The sequence below is a fragment of the Magnolia sinica genome, chromosome 3, assembly GCF_029962835.1.
Source record: "Magnolia sinica isolate HGM2019 chromosome 3, MsV1, whole genome shotgun sequence".
Taxonomy (NCBI): domain Eukaryota; kingdom Viridiplantae; phylum Streptophyta; class Magnoliopsida; order Magnoliales; family Magnoliaceae; genus Magnolia; species Magnolia sinica.
Window position 1 is genome coordinate 53,153,420 of NC_080575.1, and position 22,877 is coordinate 53,176,296.

At 41.8% G+C, this 22,877-nt stretch overlaps 1 protein-coding gene and 1 non-coding gene across 2 annotated transcripts; one reads left to right on the top strand and one right to left on the bottom strand.

The window, feature by feature from the left end:
• Positions 1-530: 530 nt before the first annotated feature.
• LOC131241868 (small nucleolar RNA R71) lies at positions 531-637 on the top strand. Its single transcript, XR_009169435.1, has one exon. It is a non-coding gene; the product is annotated as a small nucleolar RNA R71 (small nucleolar RNA).
• Positions 638-6,960: 6,323 nt separating this feature from the next.
• Positions 6,961-8,358, bottom strand: LOC131238883 (vesicle-associated membrane protein 721-like). Its single transcript, XM_058236471.1, has 5 exons — positions 8,321-8,358; positions 8,014-8,196; positions 7,795-7,915; positions 7,620-7,661; positions 6,961-7,046 (listed from the first exon to the last, which is right to left on the bottom strand). The coding sequence occupies exons 1-5, from the start codon at positions 8,356-8,358 to the stop codon at positions 7,020-7,022; spliced, it is 411 nt and encodes a 136-aa protein (XP_058092454.1). The 3' UTR covers positions 6,961-7,019.
• Positions 8,359-22,877: the final 14,519 nt, after the last annotated feature.

The window sequence follows — 22,877 nt, forward strand, 5'->3', positions numbered from 1 at the left end:
TGAAGAAACCTTGAGGGGTAGCAGTTTGTCCATTCCTCCAACTAAAATTTGGATGATTTCTCCAATTAAGATTGTATGTATTGGAGGTAGGTCCATTGAAAGGTCGTTAGTAATTCTTCACTATATTAAATTCCTCATTTAGCACCTCTTGAAATGTAGGTATTTTTAGACAATTTTCAGTTGTGTGAACATTGGAAGCACAAATACTGCAAACAATTTCCTTTATCTTATCCTTCTTTAGTTCCATGGCCTCGAATTTCCTTATGAGATTATCCACTTTAGCAATGATATCATCATCTTCTTTCAGAAGGTATAATCTGCCCCTTTACTTTGATTGAGTGGGCCTAGAAGTGGTACTTGATTTTGGGTACATGTCCCATGATTGTGTATTTTTAGCAAGTCTATCCAAGTAGTCCCTCACATCATTGACTTTTTATTCATAAATTCCCCATTGCACATTGTCTCGACCAATTGGCGCATGGAAAATGTTAAATCATCATAGAAAAAGGTGTGTAATGGGCTATGTTTCAAAACTGTGTTGTGGGCATGAACTGACAAGATCCTTGAAATGCACCCAACATTGGAAGAATGTTTCATCCTTCTTTTGGGCGAAGTTTATGATTGACTTTCTAAGGGCGTTCATTTTATGATGTGGAAAATTTCTTTATAAACTCCCTTATCATGTCATTCCATGTGCCAATAGATTGGGGACGTAGTGAGTGCAACCACGTCTTAGCTCTCTCTTTCAAAGAAAAGGGAAAGAGTTTTAGTCTGACCGTGTGCTCAGACACATTAGGAAAATATAAAGTGGCTATAATCTCATCAAACTCTTTCAAGTGTAGATATGGACTTTCAGATTCAAGTCTATGAAATTTTGGAAGGAGTTGGATCACCCTTGGCTTAATATCCATATGTCCCATATTTTTTAGAAAAACCATACATGAGGGCGTGCTCACCCCTGCCGATTGTAGATAATCTCGTAAGGTACAAGGCGGGGGTTCTTGATGCACCTCATTCTCATCCTGGACTTCCTCAACTCTAGGTTGAGGTTGTCTTCCTGGTTGATTGATCGGTTGACTGGCAGCCATAACCTTAATTAACTCTAAGGATGTCAAGTGGTGTCTAATCCTACGATGGATAGTTAACTCCTTAACCAATCCTCCTTCACTCAAGAGACATAGAGTGTTGTCACGGACCCACTTGGGCATGAAACACTCTTAACCCTCAATTTCATATTCTAACCTAAACCTAAGAGAAAGAAAGGAAGTAGAAATCTAGAAATAGAGAGAGAGAGAGAGAATTGGAAAGAAGTTACCAAATTAGAAGTTCCTAAATTAAGATCTTGCAAAACAAAACAAAACAAGTCAGTTTCTAAAAAAAATAAATTCTAAAATTAGAAAGTTTTTAAAAACAAATTAGGAAAGTAAACTATTTTCTAAAAATAGAAAATTATAAAGTTTCTAAAGAGAGAAAATAGAAAGTTTCTAAAAAGAGAAAAGCAAAATTCCTAAACCTAGAATTAGAAAGTAGATCTAAGAAAGTTTCTAAAAAAAATTAGTTTCTAAAAACAAATTAGGAAAGTTTCTGAACCTAGAAATCAAAAGCTAAGTTAGTTTCTAAAATAATTCAGAAAACCCTAATCCTAAAAATAGAAACTAGAAAAACCTTAATCTTAACCTAATTTCAAAACTATCTATTCCCAGAAAAATGAAACCGTTAGTCCCTAGCAACGGCGCCAAAAACTTGTTCACAATCCCAAGTGTAGGGTCGCGATGTACTAACAATCTCGGTGAGACCGAGATCGAATCCATAGGGACTAATCTCGTGAGTATTCTGAATGCAACTAGAAGTAGAACTAAAAGAAGATGTAAATCTAAATCTGAATTAATTGAGAGAGTAATTGTGATTAAAGTGATTAAAACTAACAAATTCAAAGGTGGTAACTAGGGTTTCCAAGGATCCACATGTAGAGATCAGGTAGATCTATGATTGATTTAAGAACACAACTGGAATCATCCCATCTTATCCAATTAGAAGATATCTCAGTAAAACCAAATCTGAACTTCGTTTGACCTAATTCTCAATGGATGAAAGGTGTGAGAACTGGAAGTGATTCCATCACAAAACCATGCCCAGGAGACAAGGCAAACAACAGGATTTACCAATCCCACAACCAATCATAAGAGAATTAAGAAGATTAGGTTGGATTCCATCACCCAACCATGCCCATGGGACGATGGTGAACAATGGGATTTCCTAATTTCACAATCTTAATACATGAAAAGAACATACTCAAAGCTATCACAGATCTATTGTAATTTAAGTTACAACAAACCATTAAAAACTAAAAGTATTTCTTATAAATAAACTAGAATCAAGGATAGTTCAACTTAAACATGAATCAAAGCAATAGAAAACATCACATCACGCTACAAGCTTCACCTCTTAGCCCTAATTCAAGACCCAACCCAAGTGCATGTGTGTGTGTATATTTTATTTCTCTTGATCTTGCGGTCCTACCAGTCAAATCACGGTGACCCGCGACCCTCAGATAGTGTTTACAGTCATCCTCAAGTCCGGTCACATTGACCCGACCCAGATCGACCCGAAACCTATGCCATCTTGTTCGCATCATTGCTGCAGTTTCGATGTCGCGTCCCTTATGTCTATCCGATGTGTAGATCATAAGTTGTAGGCATTTCATTTCTAGCCCTTTGATCATGATCATGTGACCCACCTAGAGAGATATACATGTTTTCCCAAGATGGCCTAAACATTTGCTCAATTTCTAATACACACTACCCACACCACCTAAGATTTCATCTCCACACTACCCACATCCATAACACTACCCATCCCTACTCTATAGCCATCATTTAGGTCTTCTTTTCCTAGCTTATGATGAGCTCTCTATCCAGCCAACCCTTCCTTAGAGAAAAACCATCATGGTTGATCTTTTCTAGCCGTTTGTAATGATAGATTTTCTACAACACCCCTCTCTCTCTCTCTCTCTCTCTCTCTTCTCTCCCTCTCATTTCTCCCTTCTCTCCTTTCATTCTTTCCCTAGCAAGAGGTTGGGACGTCCCACCATTTTCACCATTTTTCAGCCCATTTTCTCCCTCATTTTCCCTCCATCTCACCCTTGAAACACCATCTTGACCATTGATCTTTGACCCTTGAAGCTTGAGGAGCATAATGTTTGTAGAAGTTTGAAGATCCAAGAGGTGGGTGATGTATATGGAGCTTCTTCCTTCTTTTATTCTTGCATTTCTTTTCTAGAACATTTGATAGTATGTTGGACCTACTAATTAATGGTGGCGGTCCTACATCACTCCATGATGAGAGGCCAAAGGCCTATTTCATGCATGCACGCTTCCATGGTGGGCCATTCTCCATGGACCCACCATGATGGATTTCTTTAATCTAGGATATTGTTTGGTCATCTAGACCATAGCATGTATGTTAGGGATAGAATCAGCAACTTCTTTAGACTGTAAGATCACATGCATGCATGATTTATGAAGGATGTATGCGTGATTGTAATGGTGGAGGATTCATAGTACCGGAATTCTCCCTTATAGTCGTTGATCTCTCTCCCTCTCTCTCTCTCTCTATCTTTATTTTTCTCCTAATGATTGGTGGCCCACTGATGTGCAACAAATGTCCCAGACCCTCAGATTTTTGGGACGTCCGGGCCCACTAAGTTGGATGTCCCTATGCATGTTGCAAGCATGGGTTGGATGACCCCAAATGCTTGATTTTCTTGGAGATCTTTGATTGGGAATGGGTCTGGAATTTTTTCGGTCCATCTAGGTGGACCCCACTTATATTATTTGAGCATTAATCCCCTTGGATATTTTTCTATGTGTTGGAAATGGACAACATATGTTATTGTCCAAATTTCAGACCCATTGGATGTATGATTTTAGGCAATGTTTTAGGGTTGTTTGCAAGGCTTTTCTCTCTTATTTCTTTGATGTTTTCTGAGGTGTGGACCCGACCTTAATGTAGGATGAAGCCCACACCACCTATCCCTGATTTGAGACCATGGAGTGGGCCCAAGAGGTCTGGACTGTCCAGCAATCCTGCATGCAGAAAACGAACCTATTGCACCTTGATTTTTGAGAAAGTGGACCACTCCAGTGGGCCCCACTTGCTGTCAATACATGGGAGCATCAAACTCACCCATTTTCCCTTTGATTTGGAGGGCCTAAACCCACCCCATTTGGTGCCAAAGTTAGGGACAACAACATTTTAACAGCAGCAGATTTTTTAGATATGCCTTGTTGTCCATAAATTGTATAAATTAATTAGCATGTCTCTTAGCCTCAAAATTTCTCCCCATTGTGGCTCACCTTGATGGGACCCATCATACACAATTGGGGGTCATGTGGACCACATGAATTTGGGGGAAACATGGCTGACCAGCAGTCATGTTGGACGTCCCATGGTGGTTGACATCCAGCATGGGTTGGCCGTCCCACCCTCCTTAAGGCCACCATGATGTAGTGTTTCGTCCATCCTTTTGCCCATTTGGTGTGGCCCACTTGGACGGGGATCACCCCTGGTGAGACGTCCATGGTGGGGCCCACCTTGGGCTTGGTTTTGAGGATCCGTCTAGGCTCATGGACCGCCCACTTAGTTGGGACACCCACTGCATTGGGCTGCTGCTGGACTGAATGTCCAGCAGCAAGGCCCACATGATTTATGTGTTACTCATCCACCCTCCATCTGGTGGGGCCCTCGTACACATTGCTGGCCACCCTAGGAATTATACTCGCCTCATGTTTACCAGTTTCTGGGCTCCAGTAGGTCCAGGAAGCGAGTGGGCTGAAATTTTAGCAAGTACCCAGAAATTTCTATATATAGATGATTGTTTTAGGGGTTGAGGTGCCCACCAGGCTGAGGATTATTTTATGTACACACTATGCATGTTAACCTCTTATTTTTGGGCTTAATTAGTGCACATTTGAGGCCCACCCCAGTTGGATTTTATTGGGTCCATTTTTTTAGCTAATTGTTGGACTTTTAGGCCTTATTGGGCTGGAACTTTCTAGATAGGCCCATTGGACCTTTTGGGCCTATATTTACCATATTATTGTGATGGTTTTGTGGAGAAAATTACATAAGTAGTTGGGCCTTTTGTTGCCCACTAAATTAACCTTGTACTTAGGCCAAGTTGTAAGGCCCGATTCACTTGATTTAAGCTTAAGGATTTGTCCATATAGTTGGAATAACGGGCTGTCCATTAGGCCCACCATAATATGTGGGTTTATGACCTTTATGATTACGTCCAAACCTTTCTTATGGGCCCACAACATTACCTATGAGTTGGGCTTTGTATGATTGCCCACTAGGCCCATGTATTGGTATAGACCTTGGGCCTTGATTCGCATTTGATTTTAGGCGGGCTACCTCTTAGAACCAGTTGAGGTTGGATGTCCTCCTTGGTGATCTTAAGGTAGGCCCATGGGTTCTCTATGGGTGGTTAAAGGTCCACTATAGACCCTTGCTAGGACCATTTATCCTTTCAGGCTTATGTCTTGTTCTCCTTAGCTTTGTGGGCTAACCCAAACTATTGGGCCCCCACTAGAGGATGTCTTCTTAGAGGATCTATCTAAGTGCTTGGACTTGATCCCTCCTTGAGAAAAAGGAGTGTATTCCACGTCATCATCACCGTATAGCGCACTTATTTCACCCTCATGACCCATGTGCATCATTGTGTGGTTGGATTGCATTAGTGTGGGGTCATTGGGTTGGTATGATAGAGGGATGAAGTTTTTCCCTCTTGTGCACATTGAGTGCTTGGAGCTGGTGCATGATTGGTATGCGTGATTCATGCATCTGGCATTATATCACTACAAGAAATGAGACTTTTATTGGCACTCAAAAGTGCTAGTAAAAGCCCCCAAAAGCGTCGGCATTACCTTTACCAGTGCTAGGCAAGTGCCTGTAAAGGGGTATGTCGGTAAATCTTCTGCCGACACTAAGCGACCTTTACTGGCGCTTGTCTGAGTGTCGGTAATTATGTACTCTTTTTCAGCGCTTGCTCTAGCTTCACCGGCACTTTTGGTGGCCACTAGTATTTCTAAAAGAAGCGCCGGGAAAAGTGAAAAAAGTGCCAGCAAAAGGATGATTTCTAGACACTTTTTAATCACGGCTAAGCGCCGATAAAAATTTATACAAGCGCCGGTAAAGGTCTTTGTATAAACTTAAGAGGCCCTAGCACAGGCCAGTAATTTTTATTGTTATATATAATTCAATTGAAACCTGTATTTTTTTTAAATATTTGAAACATAAAAAATGTTGCAATACTTTTTAATATTTGAAACATAAAAAATGTTGCAATACAATTAAAATTGAATATTAAACAAAATTTATATTACTTCACGATAAAAAAATTATATTTACAAGCTTGAATAAATTTTAGAAAAAAAAAAAACAAAAAACAAATCCTTTGTGTGGTCTACTTTTAACATGAATGGCATCAAAAGGCTGAAGTGCTTGCACAATTGATTAAAATCCTGCATACAAGGAAAAAAAAAGGTCAAAATGTAGCATTCAACAAAGATAGAATAAATGAATTAAAAAAATATGCCATTAATTACAAGGATGAAACAATATAACAGAGTTATCAATGGCTAGATGGGCCATTCAACAGACAACATGCAACAATTTAACCAACCATGTTTTTTTTTTTTTCATAACAAATTGAATCAACTAGTTTTAATATAATGAAATGTTTTTTACAGTAATTGATACACTACGAAACTTAGACACGACCATAAATGTCAATGTTAAAAACAGACAAGGTATCAAATGTTTGCAATTATTGAATGGATGGACAACACTATTTCTCTAGACAATCATCCCTACTTATACAAAACAGATAAGGGTGAATACCTATTAATTAAGAATCAATTCATATAACTAGAAAGTGATAAAAAGGACTTACAAATTTTGTTGTTGTGGCCATTCATGTACCAAGCCTGTGGAAGCACACTTTATTGTTTGCAATATTAAAGAGAAAGTATCATCCCCACAATCTGTCCATGCATGCAGACAAGTGAATCTTGTGAAATTAAAAAAAAAATAAAAAAAAAATTTAAAAATCATTCTATTCATTCAAGCTACAAAAGTTACAAAGTTCAAAAAGCAACAGTAAGTATTTAATCCAAGGCGATTGCTTTCAAATTACACTGTGCATTTGAGAAGAAAGTTAACATAATAAGAATGTGGGTTACCACTCTCTCAAAGTGAGTGATCCACATTTTTAAAAGAATCTAATGTAATAATGTAATAACTTTTAAACAGTAAGTGGAAACATCTTTTATTGCTTACTAACAGAGCCACAAAAGAAAGCTAAAGTACTAAAACCAAATGACAAGAAATGTAACCTGAATCACATAACCAAAAGAAAGCTAGAGTACGTAAACCAAAAGAAAAAATGGTCATTAACCAATGCAGATAAGCAATCACAGAAACAATAATATTAGCACCCAGCATGCTATTAACAATGCTGAAGTAGAATTGAGAAACTTTATTCTGGCATTCCACAAGAGAGTCATGTGATGCATTAGGATCATGGAACCTTTGAACAAGAAAACAAGTAAATATACCTGAAGGGCAGCTATATCATCAATTGATTGGAGTGTCAGAACCTACACAAAGAGAGATTACAATGGGTTTATGTTGTTCTGCACATCACAAGATTTAAATAATTCGGGGGCTTCAAAAGACAGGGCTGCATGGAGGACACTAATCTTCGAAAGTACAAGAGAATTTGAGCCTCACTTTTTCAATATTTTCCATCATAACTCCTTTAACTTCTGAAACCTGAGCTTTCACCTTTGCAAGCTTGCTGATCTCCTCTGGATGGTCCACACAATACTGTATGTGCTCTTTCAGTTTGGACCTGAAATGTTAAGGGTGATATCATAATTGAATAATGATATCAACATAAATCTCATGTTTTCTATGTTTGATCAAAAGAAAAAAGCAAAAAAGAATTACCCAAACTCCTTGTTGAGGTTGTTAACAATAGCAGTGGTAGCTCTTCCTCCTCCGTATTTCTTGTTGAAATCATCCTTAACCCACTCCAAAAAGGCAATGAGAATTTTTCTACCAACTGACTCAACTGCAACTACACAATAGGCTGCAACATCCAACAAGATAACTACCACAGCATGATCAAAGCTTTAGAGAATAAAGATAGAGAGAATTTAAAACCCAAGTCTCCAAAATCAACTTTTTGCAATGTCGCTTTTTTCACTCTTTTTCTACCATCGGGAATTAATCCTAAGAAGAAAAAGAAGCATACCCAGTCATGGCAAGCAACAAGAAAATGATCTGCCCCATTAGTTATGTTCCAAAAGGATACTTCGTAATTATATTTTCCACCTAATTCTTCAAGTGTGATACCATATTGGTCCAATTATGTGATCCAGGTACATATAACTCATAGTGTAGAAAACGTGAGCTAAAAGGCAAGTAAAACAGGTGGGCTTTTCTGGGGTTCTTCATAATAAACCATTTTTTCCCTCCATCGGCTTCATAAACCATCCCTCAGAGGCATAAATTCCTCTGAGCATTGGAGTATCGAATATGGGTTTTTTCCTTCCTTGTAAACATAGACCCTGAGCATGCGTTCCATCAACTCATAGCTCCTACTAGCATGATGAAATATAGGTCTACAATCAAGTTCCACTCATGAGAACAATCATAACAATCCCAAATTCTGCTCACACATTTATAAAGCATTGAACAAGAAAAGCATATCTGCAACATCTCTAGTACCTTCTTTGCAATTTCCTTGTTTGCTAACTATCATCCAACCCACCAACTAAGAAATCCAGGCCCACTAATGTTTCTTTGCAAAAAAATAAAAATAAAAAATAAATCAAGATGGATCTGTGGCAGTAGAGATTGTTTCCAGTTTCTACTCATACAGGAAATTGCATTTATCAAACAAAAGGCAGGGTTTCTTTAGGTCATTAGCTCTACAAGGAAGACCTAATCCAAGCCAATGCATTCACCATTTAACACTAGATGCCATTGCACTTATATATGCCACGCCACATGCACTCAATATGCTAAGTTATCAAGGCTGAAAGAAATTTTGTATCAAAACCAACAAGAAAAACAACCCACATGATTTTTCTACTCTAAGTAATATTGTCACATCTAAGAGTGCAAAAACAGTATGAGCTAGCTTTAGAGGTTTTATCTATTTCTTTAGAAGGTTTTTCTTTTTTCTTTTTTCTTTTTATCATTTAGGTTTCATGGTTTCTCTATTTTATTTAATAATTTAAAGGTTTTGGTTATAGAGAGGTACGTACATAGCTATTAAATGACTTTAAAAAAAATGCTATTTCCATTCATATGAAGAAAATTACACGGTTGATTATGTGTTTTAGGTTGCCGACGGGTACAAAAAGATCCCTAGGAAAACCTATCAACCTGTTAAATGACTGAACTTCCAGCCATTCAGTAAGCTAGCATCTATGCTGTAACTGAGATTCTTGCTAATGATACAAAGGAAAATGTGACAGGGGGAGCTCGATATTGGCATGCAAATGTGTTTAATAATGCAATAAACAACTTCATACTATGCATCAATGTCATGGTTAGCTCCATATAATAGCTTCTATATTGGAACTTAGTTCCCACACATGATGGTAAACATGTCAAAGATCAAGCCATTCACTTGGCAGCAAACATCATTAACATGCCTTACAGGTAAATGGTGAGCTACTGTTGTCACAGCTATCAAATGGACCGCATCGAGTCAAATCAACAAGTCTTCCTAAGTTGGTGCAAGAACAGGGTTTCCTAAAGACAGCTCAAAATCTTAACAATAAACATGCCTTTTCTTTGCAAAGGAACATTCACTATTTTAGAATTAATGGATCAAAGGTTAAGTGGTAATTAATGGATCAGAGATGCATCCACATGATTACCTTCTAAGCAAACAAATGAAGTGGCAATTAAAGTAGCAATGACATGTGAAATCACCCACCTGATGAATGATCTTTAGAGTCAAGCTGAATGTGACTTTATTGATCTAGCAACACCACATCACCATAAACAACCTCAGAACTGTGATGCCCCGGTCACTGCTTCAATGTGGGCGGGCACGATGTGGGCGGGGCTAGATGCTTGAGCGAGCTACTGTTGCAGTTGACTGTAGCATAACTTGTCCCACATCGGAAGAGTTGTCTAAAGTAATGGTGGTTACATGTGGAGTTGTCACCCTATACTGTATGAGGCCTTTTGGAGGCAACCCCGAGAACAAAACCATGTGGGTTGTGCCCAGAGCGGACAATATCATATAGTGTGGGCATGGGTTGTTACAAATGGTATTAGAGCCAAGGACGGCTCTGCCCTCGGTGGGGGATAATGTGACACCCCGGTCACTGCTTCAATGTGGGCGGGTGCGACGTGGGCGGGGCTAGATGCCTGGGCAAGCTACCACGCTGGGCAAGCTACTGTTGCAGTTGACTATAGTGTAACTTGTCCCACATCAGAAGAGTTATCTGAAGTAATAGTGGTTATATGTGGAGTTGTCACCTTATACTGTATGAGGCCTTTTGGGGGCAATCCCGAGAATAAAACCGTGCAGGCTGTGCCCAGAGTGGACAATATCATACAGCGTGGGCATGGGCTGTTACAAGAACTTAGAAAAAAAAGTCACAAGTGAAAAAAAAAAGAAAAAACACTAAAATATATGCTAAAAGTTCCAAACACAATCCATAAACTTAAAAGAAGATGGACCTGTAATCAAAAGCTCCAATTTGGTCACAAACACAAGCTCAACCAACATGATGTCATCACAAATGTGGATTTTTCTATGGGCATCAACATCAAGCAAATTCTGCATGGAAACAGATCATGAGAAGTATTCCTATCACAAATTACATCATAATATTTTGGTGTCCCTTGATGAAAATATGAAAAGGAGAGTACATTCTACTCATAAAAGAGCCTGAACTAGAAACTAAAGCATCTAAGATTAGAAAAGATCAATAATCAAGGCATTTGCATCCCCATATTAGTTAAGAAAGGGATATTACTAACTTGTAGATATCCCATTTGGCATGATTGTCTAAAAAGCATGCACCACTCACTGACCTATGACCAATAGTCCTGCTTACTGTTAGTTCTAAAGTCAAACAAGTAGAAGGGCAAATATTAGCCCGCCACTTATCTAGTAAATATTGGACTCCGCCTGCAAGATATCAAGAAACCATTTGGTAAAACTCTGGTAAACATTTAATGTATGAAAGTTACAAGTAACAACTTTTTTTCTCAATGTTTCAATTCCATTTTGTCTAGTAGGCTAAAAATATTCAGTACGTGTTTTTCCAGGTTCAGCTAAGAAAAAGAAAAGAAAAGGGAAGAAGTTGGAAGAGAATTGAAGAAAATTGCCTTACTAAAAGAATTGCAATGACATGTAACAGACATTGCTATAAACATTGACCAGAAATAGATTCAATTTCAATTCTCTAGCATTTAAATAGAATAAATCAATCTGTAAAGAAAGTGTAAAGAAACCAATGAAAGGCCAAATATTTCTTGACTCTCACACCAAGTTTGCTAACTTTTATTTTGTAAATATGTCTTACAAATGAACCCATGTGAAGTAAATGTGTCATCAATTATATGTGGTAACTTGTAATTAGAATGCATTGGAATCCATGAATTTTGCAGCTACTGCTCTCTGTTCTTTAAAGGATCAATGGAAAAACACACCTCCAAGTTGGGGAAAGTAAAATGATCATTGTGGTCTATGTCGGGAACTATTTACATCTCTCGACTATGTCTTTTATCCTCTTTCTGTTACTTCAATAGGATACTCTTTAACCGTGCTTGGAGATCTTCCCATATGGTTTTGTACACTCTCTGCCTATTTAAGGTAGATTGTCCTCCAAGGCAGAGGATATTACATTGCTGCTACAAGAGAAGTAAATTGAATCTAAGAAAAAGATGAATGGAAAATGGTGCGGATATCACTGCATACATATATGGACTAGCTACATTAATGTGCCAAGTGTGTAAACCATGTGAGCAGATCCCACTCTCTGTAACTGTGTGATGTAATGTTTAAACATATCCACTCATGCACAAGAAGACATGATGATGTAGAAATTCAACAGAATTGAGCCATGAACCATAATATGCTGGCACCATACACCTCTGGTCTAAGATGAAATTCAACCATATTAAAGTATACACTTCAAGTAGATATTAAAAAGCATAAACCACAAAATAGAATAAGCAACTCAAATATAAGTGACGCAAACCTTACAGAGTTTTGAGATTTGGCATATGTGAAAGGGTTGAAGGGATCAACCTCTCAACTTCACTTCCTAAAGAAAAATAATGGAGGGCATTTTGGTAATTTTAACCTTTAAAAAAACTAATAAAATTTTTCTAAAAATCCAAAAAAAAACCTTAATTCCTCTCCTCAAGAAAATAATCCTTGAAGAGCTGTAGCCTCCTTTCCTTCACTTCCTTGCAAATCTTCAAATACCATGCCATGGACTAGATGGTTGGGATTACCTGATAGATAGTTCAAATTGCTAATTTAACCCTCATTATATGATTGGCCATGTCAGACGGAATGGACAGCACAGATTGATCCATTCCACCGTACTAGATCATCTCTTCTAAGTTATTCTTTTGGATCCTGTAAGCCGAGGTCATCTAATCGACAACCCCTTTCTATCCACTTTTTGAAATACAATAACATAAAAGTGGAGAAAAAGGGGTGTATCTATCAAAAAGTAAGAATCTCTATCTTTCTCTCTCTCTCTCTTTTCATGGTGACCCTGGCCAAATAGACGGTCGAGATTGATCCATTCCATGTAACAAATCATCTCTTTTGGGCTGTTTGGAAGACATTGTAACCTCTTTTTCCACTTTTCATAGTATGGTGGTACAGAAAAGTGAAGAAAAAGGATGTATCTATCAAAAAGTAGGGCAGAAATATTACTCAAGCTTCCACTCCACACCCTAAGTGTGGAGGACCTCCTTGACGAGATCAGGGGAGGAGATGATGACGAGGTTGTCCTAGCCCATTCGAAGGAATATCTCTTCGAACAAGGGGCGAGATCTGACATGTTTTGATGTTTGAGATCATTGCCGATCTGAAGCTAGTTGCTGAAGATGAGAACGGAGAATGGGCCTGGCGGGAGCTTGAATCGCTTCCTACGTTGCTTTGATACGATAGTGGCAATGATAATGGAGAAGAAGAGGGCAAAAAGGGCCTTCTGCAAGAGAAAGAGATCCATGGCTGAGAATGAACGGCTGGGAGAGAGAGAGGGGGGAAGGATAGTGATTGGGGACTTTTGTAATTAGGGCATATGTTGGCTGAGAAGGAGCGACTGGGGGAGAGAGAAAGGGAAGGGATAGCGATTGGGGACTTTTGTAATTAGGGCGTATGTTGGATACTTATCTAACTTTTGTCACGCTATGTTCCGAGCGCCGATAAAAACATGTTTAAAAGGCGTTGGTTATGCCCTATATTGTTGCAGTGCATCTCATGGATATTATTGCCCTTACTTCACCAAGGCCTTGCCTCCATAAGTATATTCGTGGATGGCTGTATGTAGACACCAAAAATATATTACTTGAGCATTTAGTGTGCATAGGATATCCCTAGGTGAAAGCCCCTAAACATCATGACCGAGTGAAAATTATGAGCCCCCGAGAGCCTTACACCGTTAGGCTGCATCTCCCACTGTTGTGTAGTCGATTGAGATGTGATGTGGCCTTATCCGCTTGAGTAAGTGGGCATTACTAGGCTGAGTCTGACCAGCTCGTGAGTGGGTCCGCTACCATCGAGCCTCGCTGGTGATTGGCTGTCCACAAGTGGGTAGTGAGGTCTCTTATGCTCATTTGACTATGTGGGTCTATAAAGCAGTAGTCATCCTGCAGTGTATTTGACCCCAGTGGATTCCTTATGATGGAACTATACTTGACATGTGGATTAGATATGAGGACCGACATTACTTCGCATTGCATTGACATTGGCTCTATAAGCCTCATGTTGCATCGCCTTAGCATGGCGTCTAGTAATCATGTATTATATTACATAACCTCGGTATAACTTACTACATTCATAGCTTAGCCTTGGTACAACTAATGACATTGGTATCATTCCTGTTTTCTTCTGCATTCTCCCCTATCTTCCTCTGAGCACTATTATCACACACCTTCACCGCCCTCTAAGCTTTCTATAAGCTTATGCACGATTGATGCATGTAGGTGATTCTAGGTCGGCGCAGTAATGGTCGGGGCATTGGATTAGAGCGTATTGAGGACCCGTTATAGACTTTTCTCATTCTTATCTTATGTATGTCCTTTTGTACCTTATGTAACTGTAAAAGTTTAAATTCTTAGTGGATTTTGTAGTGTGTTCCTTGGTTTATTTCTGAGATTTACTTGCTATGATCTTGGGTATGCTCGATTCGGTTTGGGATTGTGATATGAAAATCCTCCTTGTAGGATCCCAGGATCGGAATCCTACCTCAGGAGCCAAGAATGGGGTGCTACGTAGCTGTTGCAGCCGGAATCAGTTATCGGGTTCCTTACGGGTTCGGTCACCAAGTCTGGGGCATGACAGGGGTTGGTATCAGAGCATAGCAAGTAATTTTGGAATAATTTGGGGTAACAATGTATATCTGCTAAGAGCTTAGGACAAGTAGTGTCCCGAGGGCATTCCTTTCGTTCCGTTGACCCTGTAAGATCCTGATCCCTATGTGCCTATCGTCCTTATTATTGTGTAGACGATGTCGCTTAAACGTGGTGCCCGTGGCCATGGTGCTCGTGGTTAAGGCACGAGAGGTAGAGGCACCCATGATACCCAGTTGACCCGAGCACATACTGCTTCACCAATCACTGACCCTAGTCCCAATCCTATTCCGGAGGTTGTGATTTCACCCCTTGTGGCGAATGTTCCCCCGCCTGAGCCTGCTATTCTAGTTTCAAAGGCTCCAACTCCTTCTACCGCACATGTGCCTCCGCATGAGGCAAGTGTCACCCCCGCTCATCCTACGGTTTCAGTTGGGGTTGAGCAGTTTTAGCAGATGATGCATGCCATCACTGTTATCCTTCAGTCCTGTCAACCTGCCGGTGAGGTCCCTGGGTAGTCTGACCTGCCGCGTGTGAGCGCAATATTCGTGAGTTCTGACAGCATGATCCCCCATGGTTCAGGGGTGAGCCTGACCCTTCTACCGTTGAGGCATGGTGCACTGAGATCGAGAGGATTTTTGACACTATGTAGTGTCCAGTTGATCAGAGAGTTTCCCTTGCTACCTTCCTTCTTCAGGGTGAGGCCCGACATTGGTGGTCATTAGTGTCGAGGATGGCGTAGCCTCAGTTTATTTGGACTTGGAATGAATTCGTGGTTTGCTTCGACCAAAAGTTCTTCCCTGAGAATGTTAAGGAGCAGAGGGCTATGGAGTTTGAGACTCTAGTCCAAGGAGATATGACGGTGTCACAGTATGAGGCCTGTTTCTTGGCTCCTTTCAGATTTGCTCCTTATTTCGCTGATGACGAGAAGAGGAAGGCCAGCCGTTTCCAGAACGGCTTGCGTCCCGCTCTTCACAGTTGAGTAGTGGGACATTGCTTAACGACATTTGATCAGGTCATCTACCGAGCATTGGTTTTTGAGGAGGACTAGGCTATGACCCAGAGGACCCGTGATTAGAGTTCCGGCAGAGACCAAAAGAGGAGGGTACCATCCAACAGTTCCCGACAACATCATCAGCAGAGGCGCAGAGGTATATCTGAGTTCAGGCAACCCACAGCACAGTCTGCAGTTTCATCATCCACGCAGCCAACCTCTCCTTCCTCCGGGCCATTTACCGATGTATGTTATGGATGTGGGTAGACAGGGCATCGGAGGCATAATTGCCCTCTTCCCTTACAGCAGCAAAGGCCACCGCAGTTGCCTCCTCCCCATCCTCCTCAGTAGCAGCAGCATCAGCAGCGAGTGCAGCATCCAGCTCTCACTCTTAAGCCTCCTCCTTAGTAGTAGAGGCAGCCAGGCAGGCCTCCACAACAGCCACAGCAGCATCAGAGATAGCAGCATCAGCCGAGGGGACATGCACCTCCCCAGTCCTTGGGCCGAGTATATATCGCTACACAGTAGGTGCAGAGTAAGGACCCGTAGTCTTCCAGCTTACTTCCTTTTCCAGTGCAGGGCAAATTTTATGTAGCCCAGCAGGATCCGCAGTCTTCAACTGGTGGAGTTGTCGAGGGTATTCTTCTTGTTTCTACTTATATCGCCCATGTTCTATTTAATTTTAGCGCTTCCCATTCCTTCATGGCTGAGTAGTTTTACCGATCGACCGGTATTCCATCAGAATCTGCGTCTAAGGCCTTGGTCATTTTGACTCCCTTAGGGAAGTCAGTTGTTTTGAGTCGTCATTGTTTTTCTTTCCCGATGTTGGTTAGCGAGATGTTTCTGCCTGCCGATTTGTTCATGATACCGATGGTGGAGTATTATGCTTTCTTTGATTGTGCTGCAAGGACAATCACGTTTCATATTCCCAGCTTGCTAGTATTCCAGTTCATTGCCGAGCCCAGAGGAGAGTCGTTGTCTAGTTTATTGGCTTGTGTCATTGAGGATTCCGTGGCTGGATATATTGAGCAACTGCCAGTTATTTGCGAGTCCCCGGATGTGTTCCACGAGATCCTGAATTTGCTGCGACGTCGGTAGATTAAGTTTCAGATTAATTTGGTACCTGGTACTGCGCCTATCTCGAAGGCCCCCTACCGAATGACACCGATGGAGTTGAAGGAACTGTAGGAGCAGTTGGATGAGCTCCGAGAGTTGGGTTTTATTCGTCCCATCAGTTCACCTTGGGGAGCCCTAGTGCTATTTGTGAAGAAGGATGGCTCGTTGAGGCTCTGTGTGGATTACCGCGAGCTTAACAGAGTGACTATCAAGAACTGATACCTGCTTCCCCATATAGATGATTTGTTTGACCAGTTGCAAGATGCATAGTTCTTTTCTAAGATAGACTTGCGGTCTAGTTACCATCAGAATCGGGTCCAAGAAGAAGGCATTCCGAAGACAACATTCTGAACGTGTTATGGTCACTTTGAGTTCCTAGTCATGTCGTTCAGACTGACCAATGCACCCACCATATTTATACAGCTGATGAACGAGGTCTTCCAACCCTTCCTCGATCAGTTCGTGGTGGTGTTTATTGATGATATTCTTATGTATTTGAGGACCCAGGAGGACCATATAGAGCACTTGCAGATTGTGTTAGAGACCCTCCGTGCCCACCGGCTGTATACGAAGCTGGAGAAGTGAGAGTTCTGGCAGGAGGAGGTGAAGTTCCTCAGTCAGAAGGTGACGAGGAGGGTGTCGCGGTGGACCCCTCGAAGGTTGATGCAGTGTGTCAGTGGGGCCAACTCACGAACGCATCCGAGATCCATAGCTTCCTTGGTCTGGTGGGATATTATCGACGATTCATCGGGGGTTTCTCCTGTATTACAGCACCGTTGACCCGGTTGACGTGAAAGGGCACCGAGTTTGTCTGGAGTGATGCCTGTGAGGAGGCATTTAAGGAGTTGAATGACCGCCTCACATCTGCTCCTGTTCTCACTCTTCCTGATGGGAGTGATGGTTTTGTTGTATTTACTGATGCCTCCAGAGTTGGCTTGGGTACTGTCCTAATATAGCACGGGAAGCCAATAGTGTATGCCTCGCGCCAACTCATGGTCTACGAGCTGAACTACCCCACCCATGATTTGGAGTTAGTAGCATTGTCTTCACACTAAAGGTGTGGAGGCATTATCTCTATGGGGTTTTGCTCGAGCTCTTATCGGATCATAAGAGCTTGAAGTATTTATGTTCTCGCAGTCCAAGTTGAACATGCGACAGAGGCAATGGATGGAGCTATTGAAAGATTATGACTTTGACCTTTAATACCACTCGGGTAAGGCAAATGTGGTGGCAGATGCGCTCAGCCGTCAACCACGAGGCCTGGTAGCATAGATGATGGTTCAATAGTTGCAGATGCTCGATGATGTTTCAGAGTTTAACTTTGAGTTCGATCTACATTCTTCTATAGTTCAGCTTTCGAGCTTGTCGATTCAACCCTCTTTGGTTGCTAAGGTGATCGAGGCTCAGCAAAAGGACGAGTTACTTTAGGAGTACAGAGTAGAAGTAGCATCCGTGGAGCAATCAGACTATCAAATTAGTTCTGATGGTGGATTACACTTTGGAGGCCAATTGTGCATCCCGAACGTGCCAGAGTTGCATCATGATCTGATGACTGAGGCATATCGATGAATACTTACTATTCACTCGGGCTCCACAAAGATGTATAGAGATATGAGGAGGTAGTATTTTTGGCTAGGAATGAAATGTTAGATTGCTAGCTTCATAGCCGAGTATGACACTTGCCAGTGTGTCAAGGCCAATCACTAGAGACCCCCTGATCCCTTGCAGTCGTTAAGCGTTCCAGTGTGGAAGTGGGAGCATGTGTCAATGGATTTCATCATGGGTTTGCCGAGGAATCAGCGCGGTCACGATACCATCTGGGTTGTCATCGATTATCGGATGAAGTTAGCTCATTTCATTCTGATGCGTGCTTCCTGGACTATGGACCAGTTGGGGAGGATCTTCATTGAGGAGATAATGAGACTGCATGGCATTCCAGTTTAGATCGTATCTGACCGAGACTCCAGGTTTATGTCTTAGTTTTGGAGGACTTTCCAGCAAGCGATGGAGTCTACTTTATATCTCAGCACTGCTTATCATCCGCAGACGGATGGGCAGACCGAAAGGGTCAACCAGATCCTTGAAGATATACTTAGAACCTGTGTGATTGACTTTGTGGGCAGTTGGGATGAGCATTTGCACGTCGCCAAGTTCGCGTACAACAACAGTTATCAGGTGACTATTGGCATGGCTCCTTTTGAGACACTATATGGTAGACCGTGCAGATCTCCTAGCTATTAGACTGAGGTTAGAGAGCGTCGTCTCCTAGGTCCCGAGCTTGTGCAGTAGACGTCGGAGATTATTTATGTTATCATGCAGAGGATGTGCACAGCTTAGAGCCGGCAGAAGATTTTGCTAATCGTTGGCGTCGACCCCTCGAGTTTGGAGTTGGGGACATGGTATATCTCAAGGTCTCGCCTATGAAGGGCATGGTTCGATTTAGTGTGAAGGGGAAGCTTGCCTCAAGATTATTGGACCTTTTGAGATTACCGAGTGCGTGGGCGCTATGGCCTATAGGCTTACCTTACCTTCTGAGTTGTCCACAATCCACGATGTGTTCCATGTTTCTATGTTGCGGAAGTGTGGGTCGGACATCATACCTATGATTGATTGCTAACCCCTTGAGGTCCGCGAGGATGCCTCTTATATTGAGTAGCCGATTGTATTCTTGATCGGGAGTAGGTTCTCAAGACCAAGGTCATTCCCTTGGTGAAGGTGCAGTGGGGTCATCATTCAGAGGTCGAGGCATCTTGGGAATGTGAGGCCGAGATTAGAGAGAGTTATCCCCATTTGTTTGATGATTGATTGACATATGATTATATGCATTACCTTCTCTTTGATAATTGCTATATGATGACAGTGTTTTGCCTTTCATTTTGTCCAAGAATTGGTAAATTTTGAGGACGAATTTTCTTTGTTTGTGCGGAGGGTTATAAGATCCGACCCGAGTGCATGCGTGTGTGTGTGTATTTTGTTTCTCCTGGTCCGGTGGTCCTACCAGTCAAATCCCGGTGACCCGCGACCGTCAAATAGTGTTTGCGGTCATCCCCAAGTCCGGTCACGTTGACCCAACCCGAATCGAACCAAAACCTATGTCATCTTGTTCGCATCATCGTTGTGATTTTGATGTCATGTCCCGTGTGTCTATCCCATGTGTAGATCATAAGTTGTAGGCATTTCATTTTTAGCCCTTTGATCAGGATCATATGGCCCACCTAGAGAGATATGCACGTTTTCCCAAGATAGCCTACCCATTTGCTCAATTTCCAACACACTACCTAAGATTTCATCTCCACACTACCCACATCCTTAACACTACCCATCCCTAGTCTGTAGCACCATTTAAGTCTTCTTTTGCTAGCTCATGACGAGCTCTCTATCCAAGCCACCCTTCCCTAGAGAGAAACCATCATGGTTGCTCTTTTCTAGCCATTTGTAATGATAGATTTTCTACAACACCCCTCTCTCTCTTCTCTCCCTCTCATTTCTCCCTTCTCTCCTTTCATTCTCTCCTAGCAAGAGGTTGGAATGTCCCACCATTTCTACCATTTTTCAGTCACTTTTCTCCCTCATTTCCCCTCCATCTCACCCTTGAAACACCATCTTAACCATTGATCTTTGACCCTTGAAGCTTGAGGAGCATAGTGTTTGTAGAAGTTTGAAGATCTAAGAGGTGGGTGATGTATATGGAACTTCTTCCTTCTTTTCTAGCATTTCTTTTCTAAAACATTTGTTAGTGTGTAGGACCCACCAATCAATGGTGGAGGTCTTACATCACTCCATGATAAGAGGTCAAAGGCCTATTTCATGCATGCACGCTTCCATTGTAGGTCATTCTCCATAGACCCACCATGATGGATTTCTTTGATCTAGGATCTTGTTTGGTCATCTAGACCATAGCATGCATGTTAAGGATAGCATTAGCAACTTCTTTGGATTGTAAGATCACATGAATGGATGATTTATGAAGGATGTATGTGTGATTGTAATAGTGGAGGATTCATAATACCAGACTCCTCCCCTATGGCCGTTGATCTTTCTCCCTCTCTCTCTTCCTCTCAATTTCTTTCCTCTATTTTTCTCCTGATGATTGGTGGCCCACTGATGTGCCACAAACGTCCTAGACCCTCAAATTTTTAGGACGTCCAGGCCCATTAGGTTGGACGTCCCTATGCATGTTGCATGCATGGGTTGGATGACCCTAAATGCTTGATTTTCTTAGAGATCTTTGATTGGGAATGGGTCTGGAATTTTTGTGGTCCATCTAGGTGGACCCCATTTGTATTATTTGAGCATTAATCCCCTTGTATATTTTTTTGTGGGCTGAAAATGGACAGCATATGTTGCTATCCAAATTTTAGACCCATTGGATGTATGATTTTGGGCAATGTTTTAGGCCTGTTTGCAATGCTTTTCTCCCAGATTTCTTTTCTAGTTTTCTGAGGTGCGGACCCCACCTTGATGTAGGATGAAGCCCACACCACCTATCCCTGATTTGAGACCCATGAAGTGGGCCCAAGTGGGCTAGACTGTCCAGCAGTCTTGCATGCAGAAATGGACCTATTGCACCTTGATTTTTGGGAAAGTGGGCCACTCCAGTGGTCCCCACATGCTATCCATATATGGGAGCATCGAACTCACCCATTTCTCCTTTGATTTGGCAGGCCTAGACCCACCTCATTAGGTGCCAAAGTTGGGAACAACAGTATTTTTACAGTAGTAAATTTTTTAGATATACCTTGTTGTCCATAAATTGTATAAATTAATTAGCATGTCCATTGGCCTCAAAATTTCTCCCCAGTGTGGCCCATCTTGTTGGGACCCATCATACACGATTGGGGGTCATGTGGACCACTTGAATTTGGGGGAAACATGGCTGACCAGTAGTTATGTTGGACGTCTCATGGTGGTTGACGTCTAGCATGGGCTGGCCATCCCACCCTCCTTGAGGCCACCATGATGTAGTGTTTCATCCATCCTTTCACCCATTTGGTGTGGCCCACTTGGACGGGGCCCACCTCTAGTGGGACATCCATGGTGGGGCCCACCTTGGGCTTGGTTTTGGGCAGTCGTCTAGGTTCATGGACCACCCACCTGGTTGGGACGCCCACTGCATTGGGCTACTGCTGGACTGCTAGTCCAGCAGCGAAGCCCACTTGATTTGTGTTGCTCATACACCCTCCATCTGGTGGGGCCCTTGTACACATTGTTGGCCACCCTGGGAAGTATATTCACCTCATGTTTACCAATTTTTGGGCTGCAACGATGCAGGAAACGAGTGGGCTGAAATTTCAGCAAGTACCTAGAAATTTTTGGATATAGATGATTGTTTTTTTTTTTTTGGGGGGGGGGGGGGGGGGGGGGGGGGGGGCCCACCAAGCTGAGGATTGTTTTGTGTGCACATTATGCACATTAACCTCTAATTTTTGGACTTAAATAGTACACATTTGGGGCCCACCCCAATTGGATTTTATTGGGTCCATATTTTTTTAGCTAATTATTGGACTTTTAGGCCTTATTGGGCTGGAACTTTCTAGATGGGCCCATTGGACCTTTTGGGCCTATATTTACCATATTATTGTGGGCCAAATTACACAAGTAGTTGGGCCTTTGGTTGCCCACTAAATTAACCTTGTACTTGGGTCAAGCTGTAAGGCTTGATTCACTTGATTTAGGCTTAAGGATTTGCCCATATGGTTGGAATAACGGGCTGCCCATTAGGCCCACCATAATATGTGGGTTTATGACCTTTATGATTGGGCCCAGACCTTGCTTATGGGACCACAACATTGCTTATGAGTTGGGTTTGTATGATTGCCCACTAGGCCCATGTATTGGTATAGACTTTGGGCCTTGATTCGTGTTTGATTTTAGACGAGCTACCTCTTGGAACCAGTTGAGGTTGGATGTCCTCCTTGGTGATCCTAAGGTAGGCCCATGGGTTCTTTATGGGTGGTTAAAGGTTTACTATAGACCCTTATTAGCACCGTTTATCCTTTCAGGCTTATGTATTGTTCTCAGTTTTTTGGGCTAATCCAAACTATTGGGCCCTCACTAGAGGATGTCTTCTTAGAGGATCTATCTAAGTGCCTAGACTTGATCCTTCCTTGGGAAGGAGGAGTGTATTCCACGT

Excerpts from the sequence above, each read along its gene's own strand:
- LOC131238883 (XM_058236471.1), bottom strand. The coding sequence starts at position 8,358 with ATGGGGCAGATCATTTTCTTGTTGCTTGCCATGACTGG. Across the intron at positions 8,197-8,320 it reads TTGTTGCTTGCCATGACTGG|CTTTGATCATGCTGTGGTAG; the intron begins GTATGCTTCTTT and ends TATTCTCTAAAG. Across the intron at positions 7,662-7,794 it reads TGATGGAAAATATTGAAAAA|GTTCTGACACTCCAATCAAT; the intron begins GTGAGGCTCAAA and ends CTCTTTGTGTAG.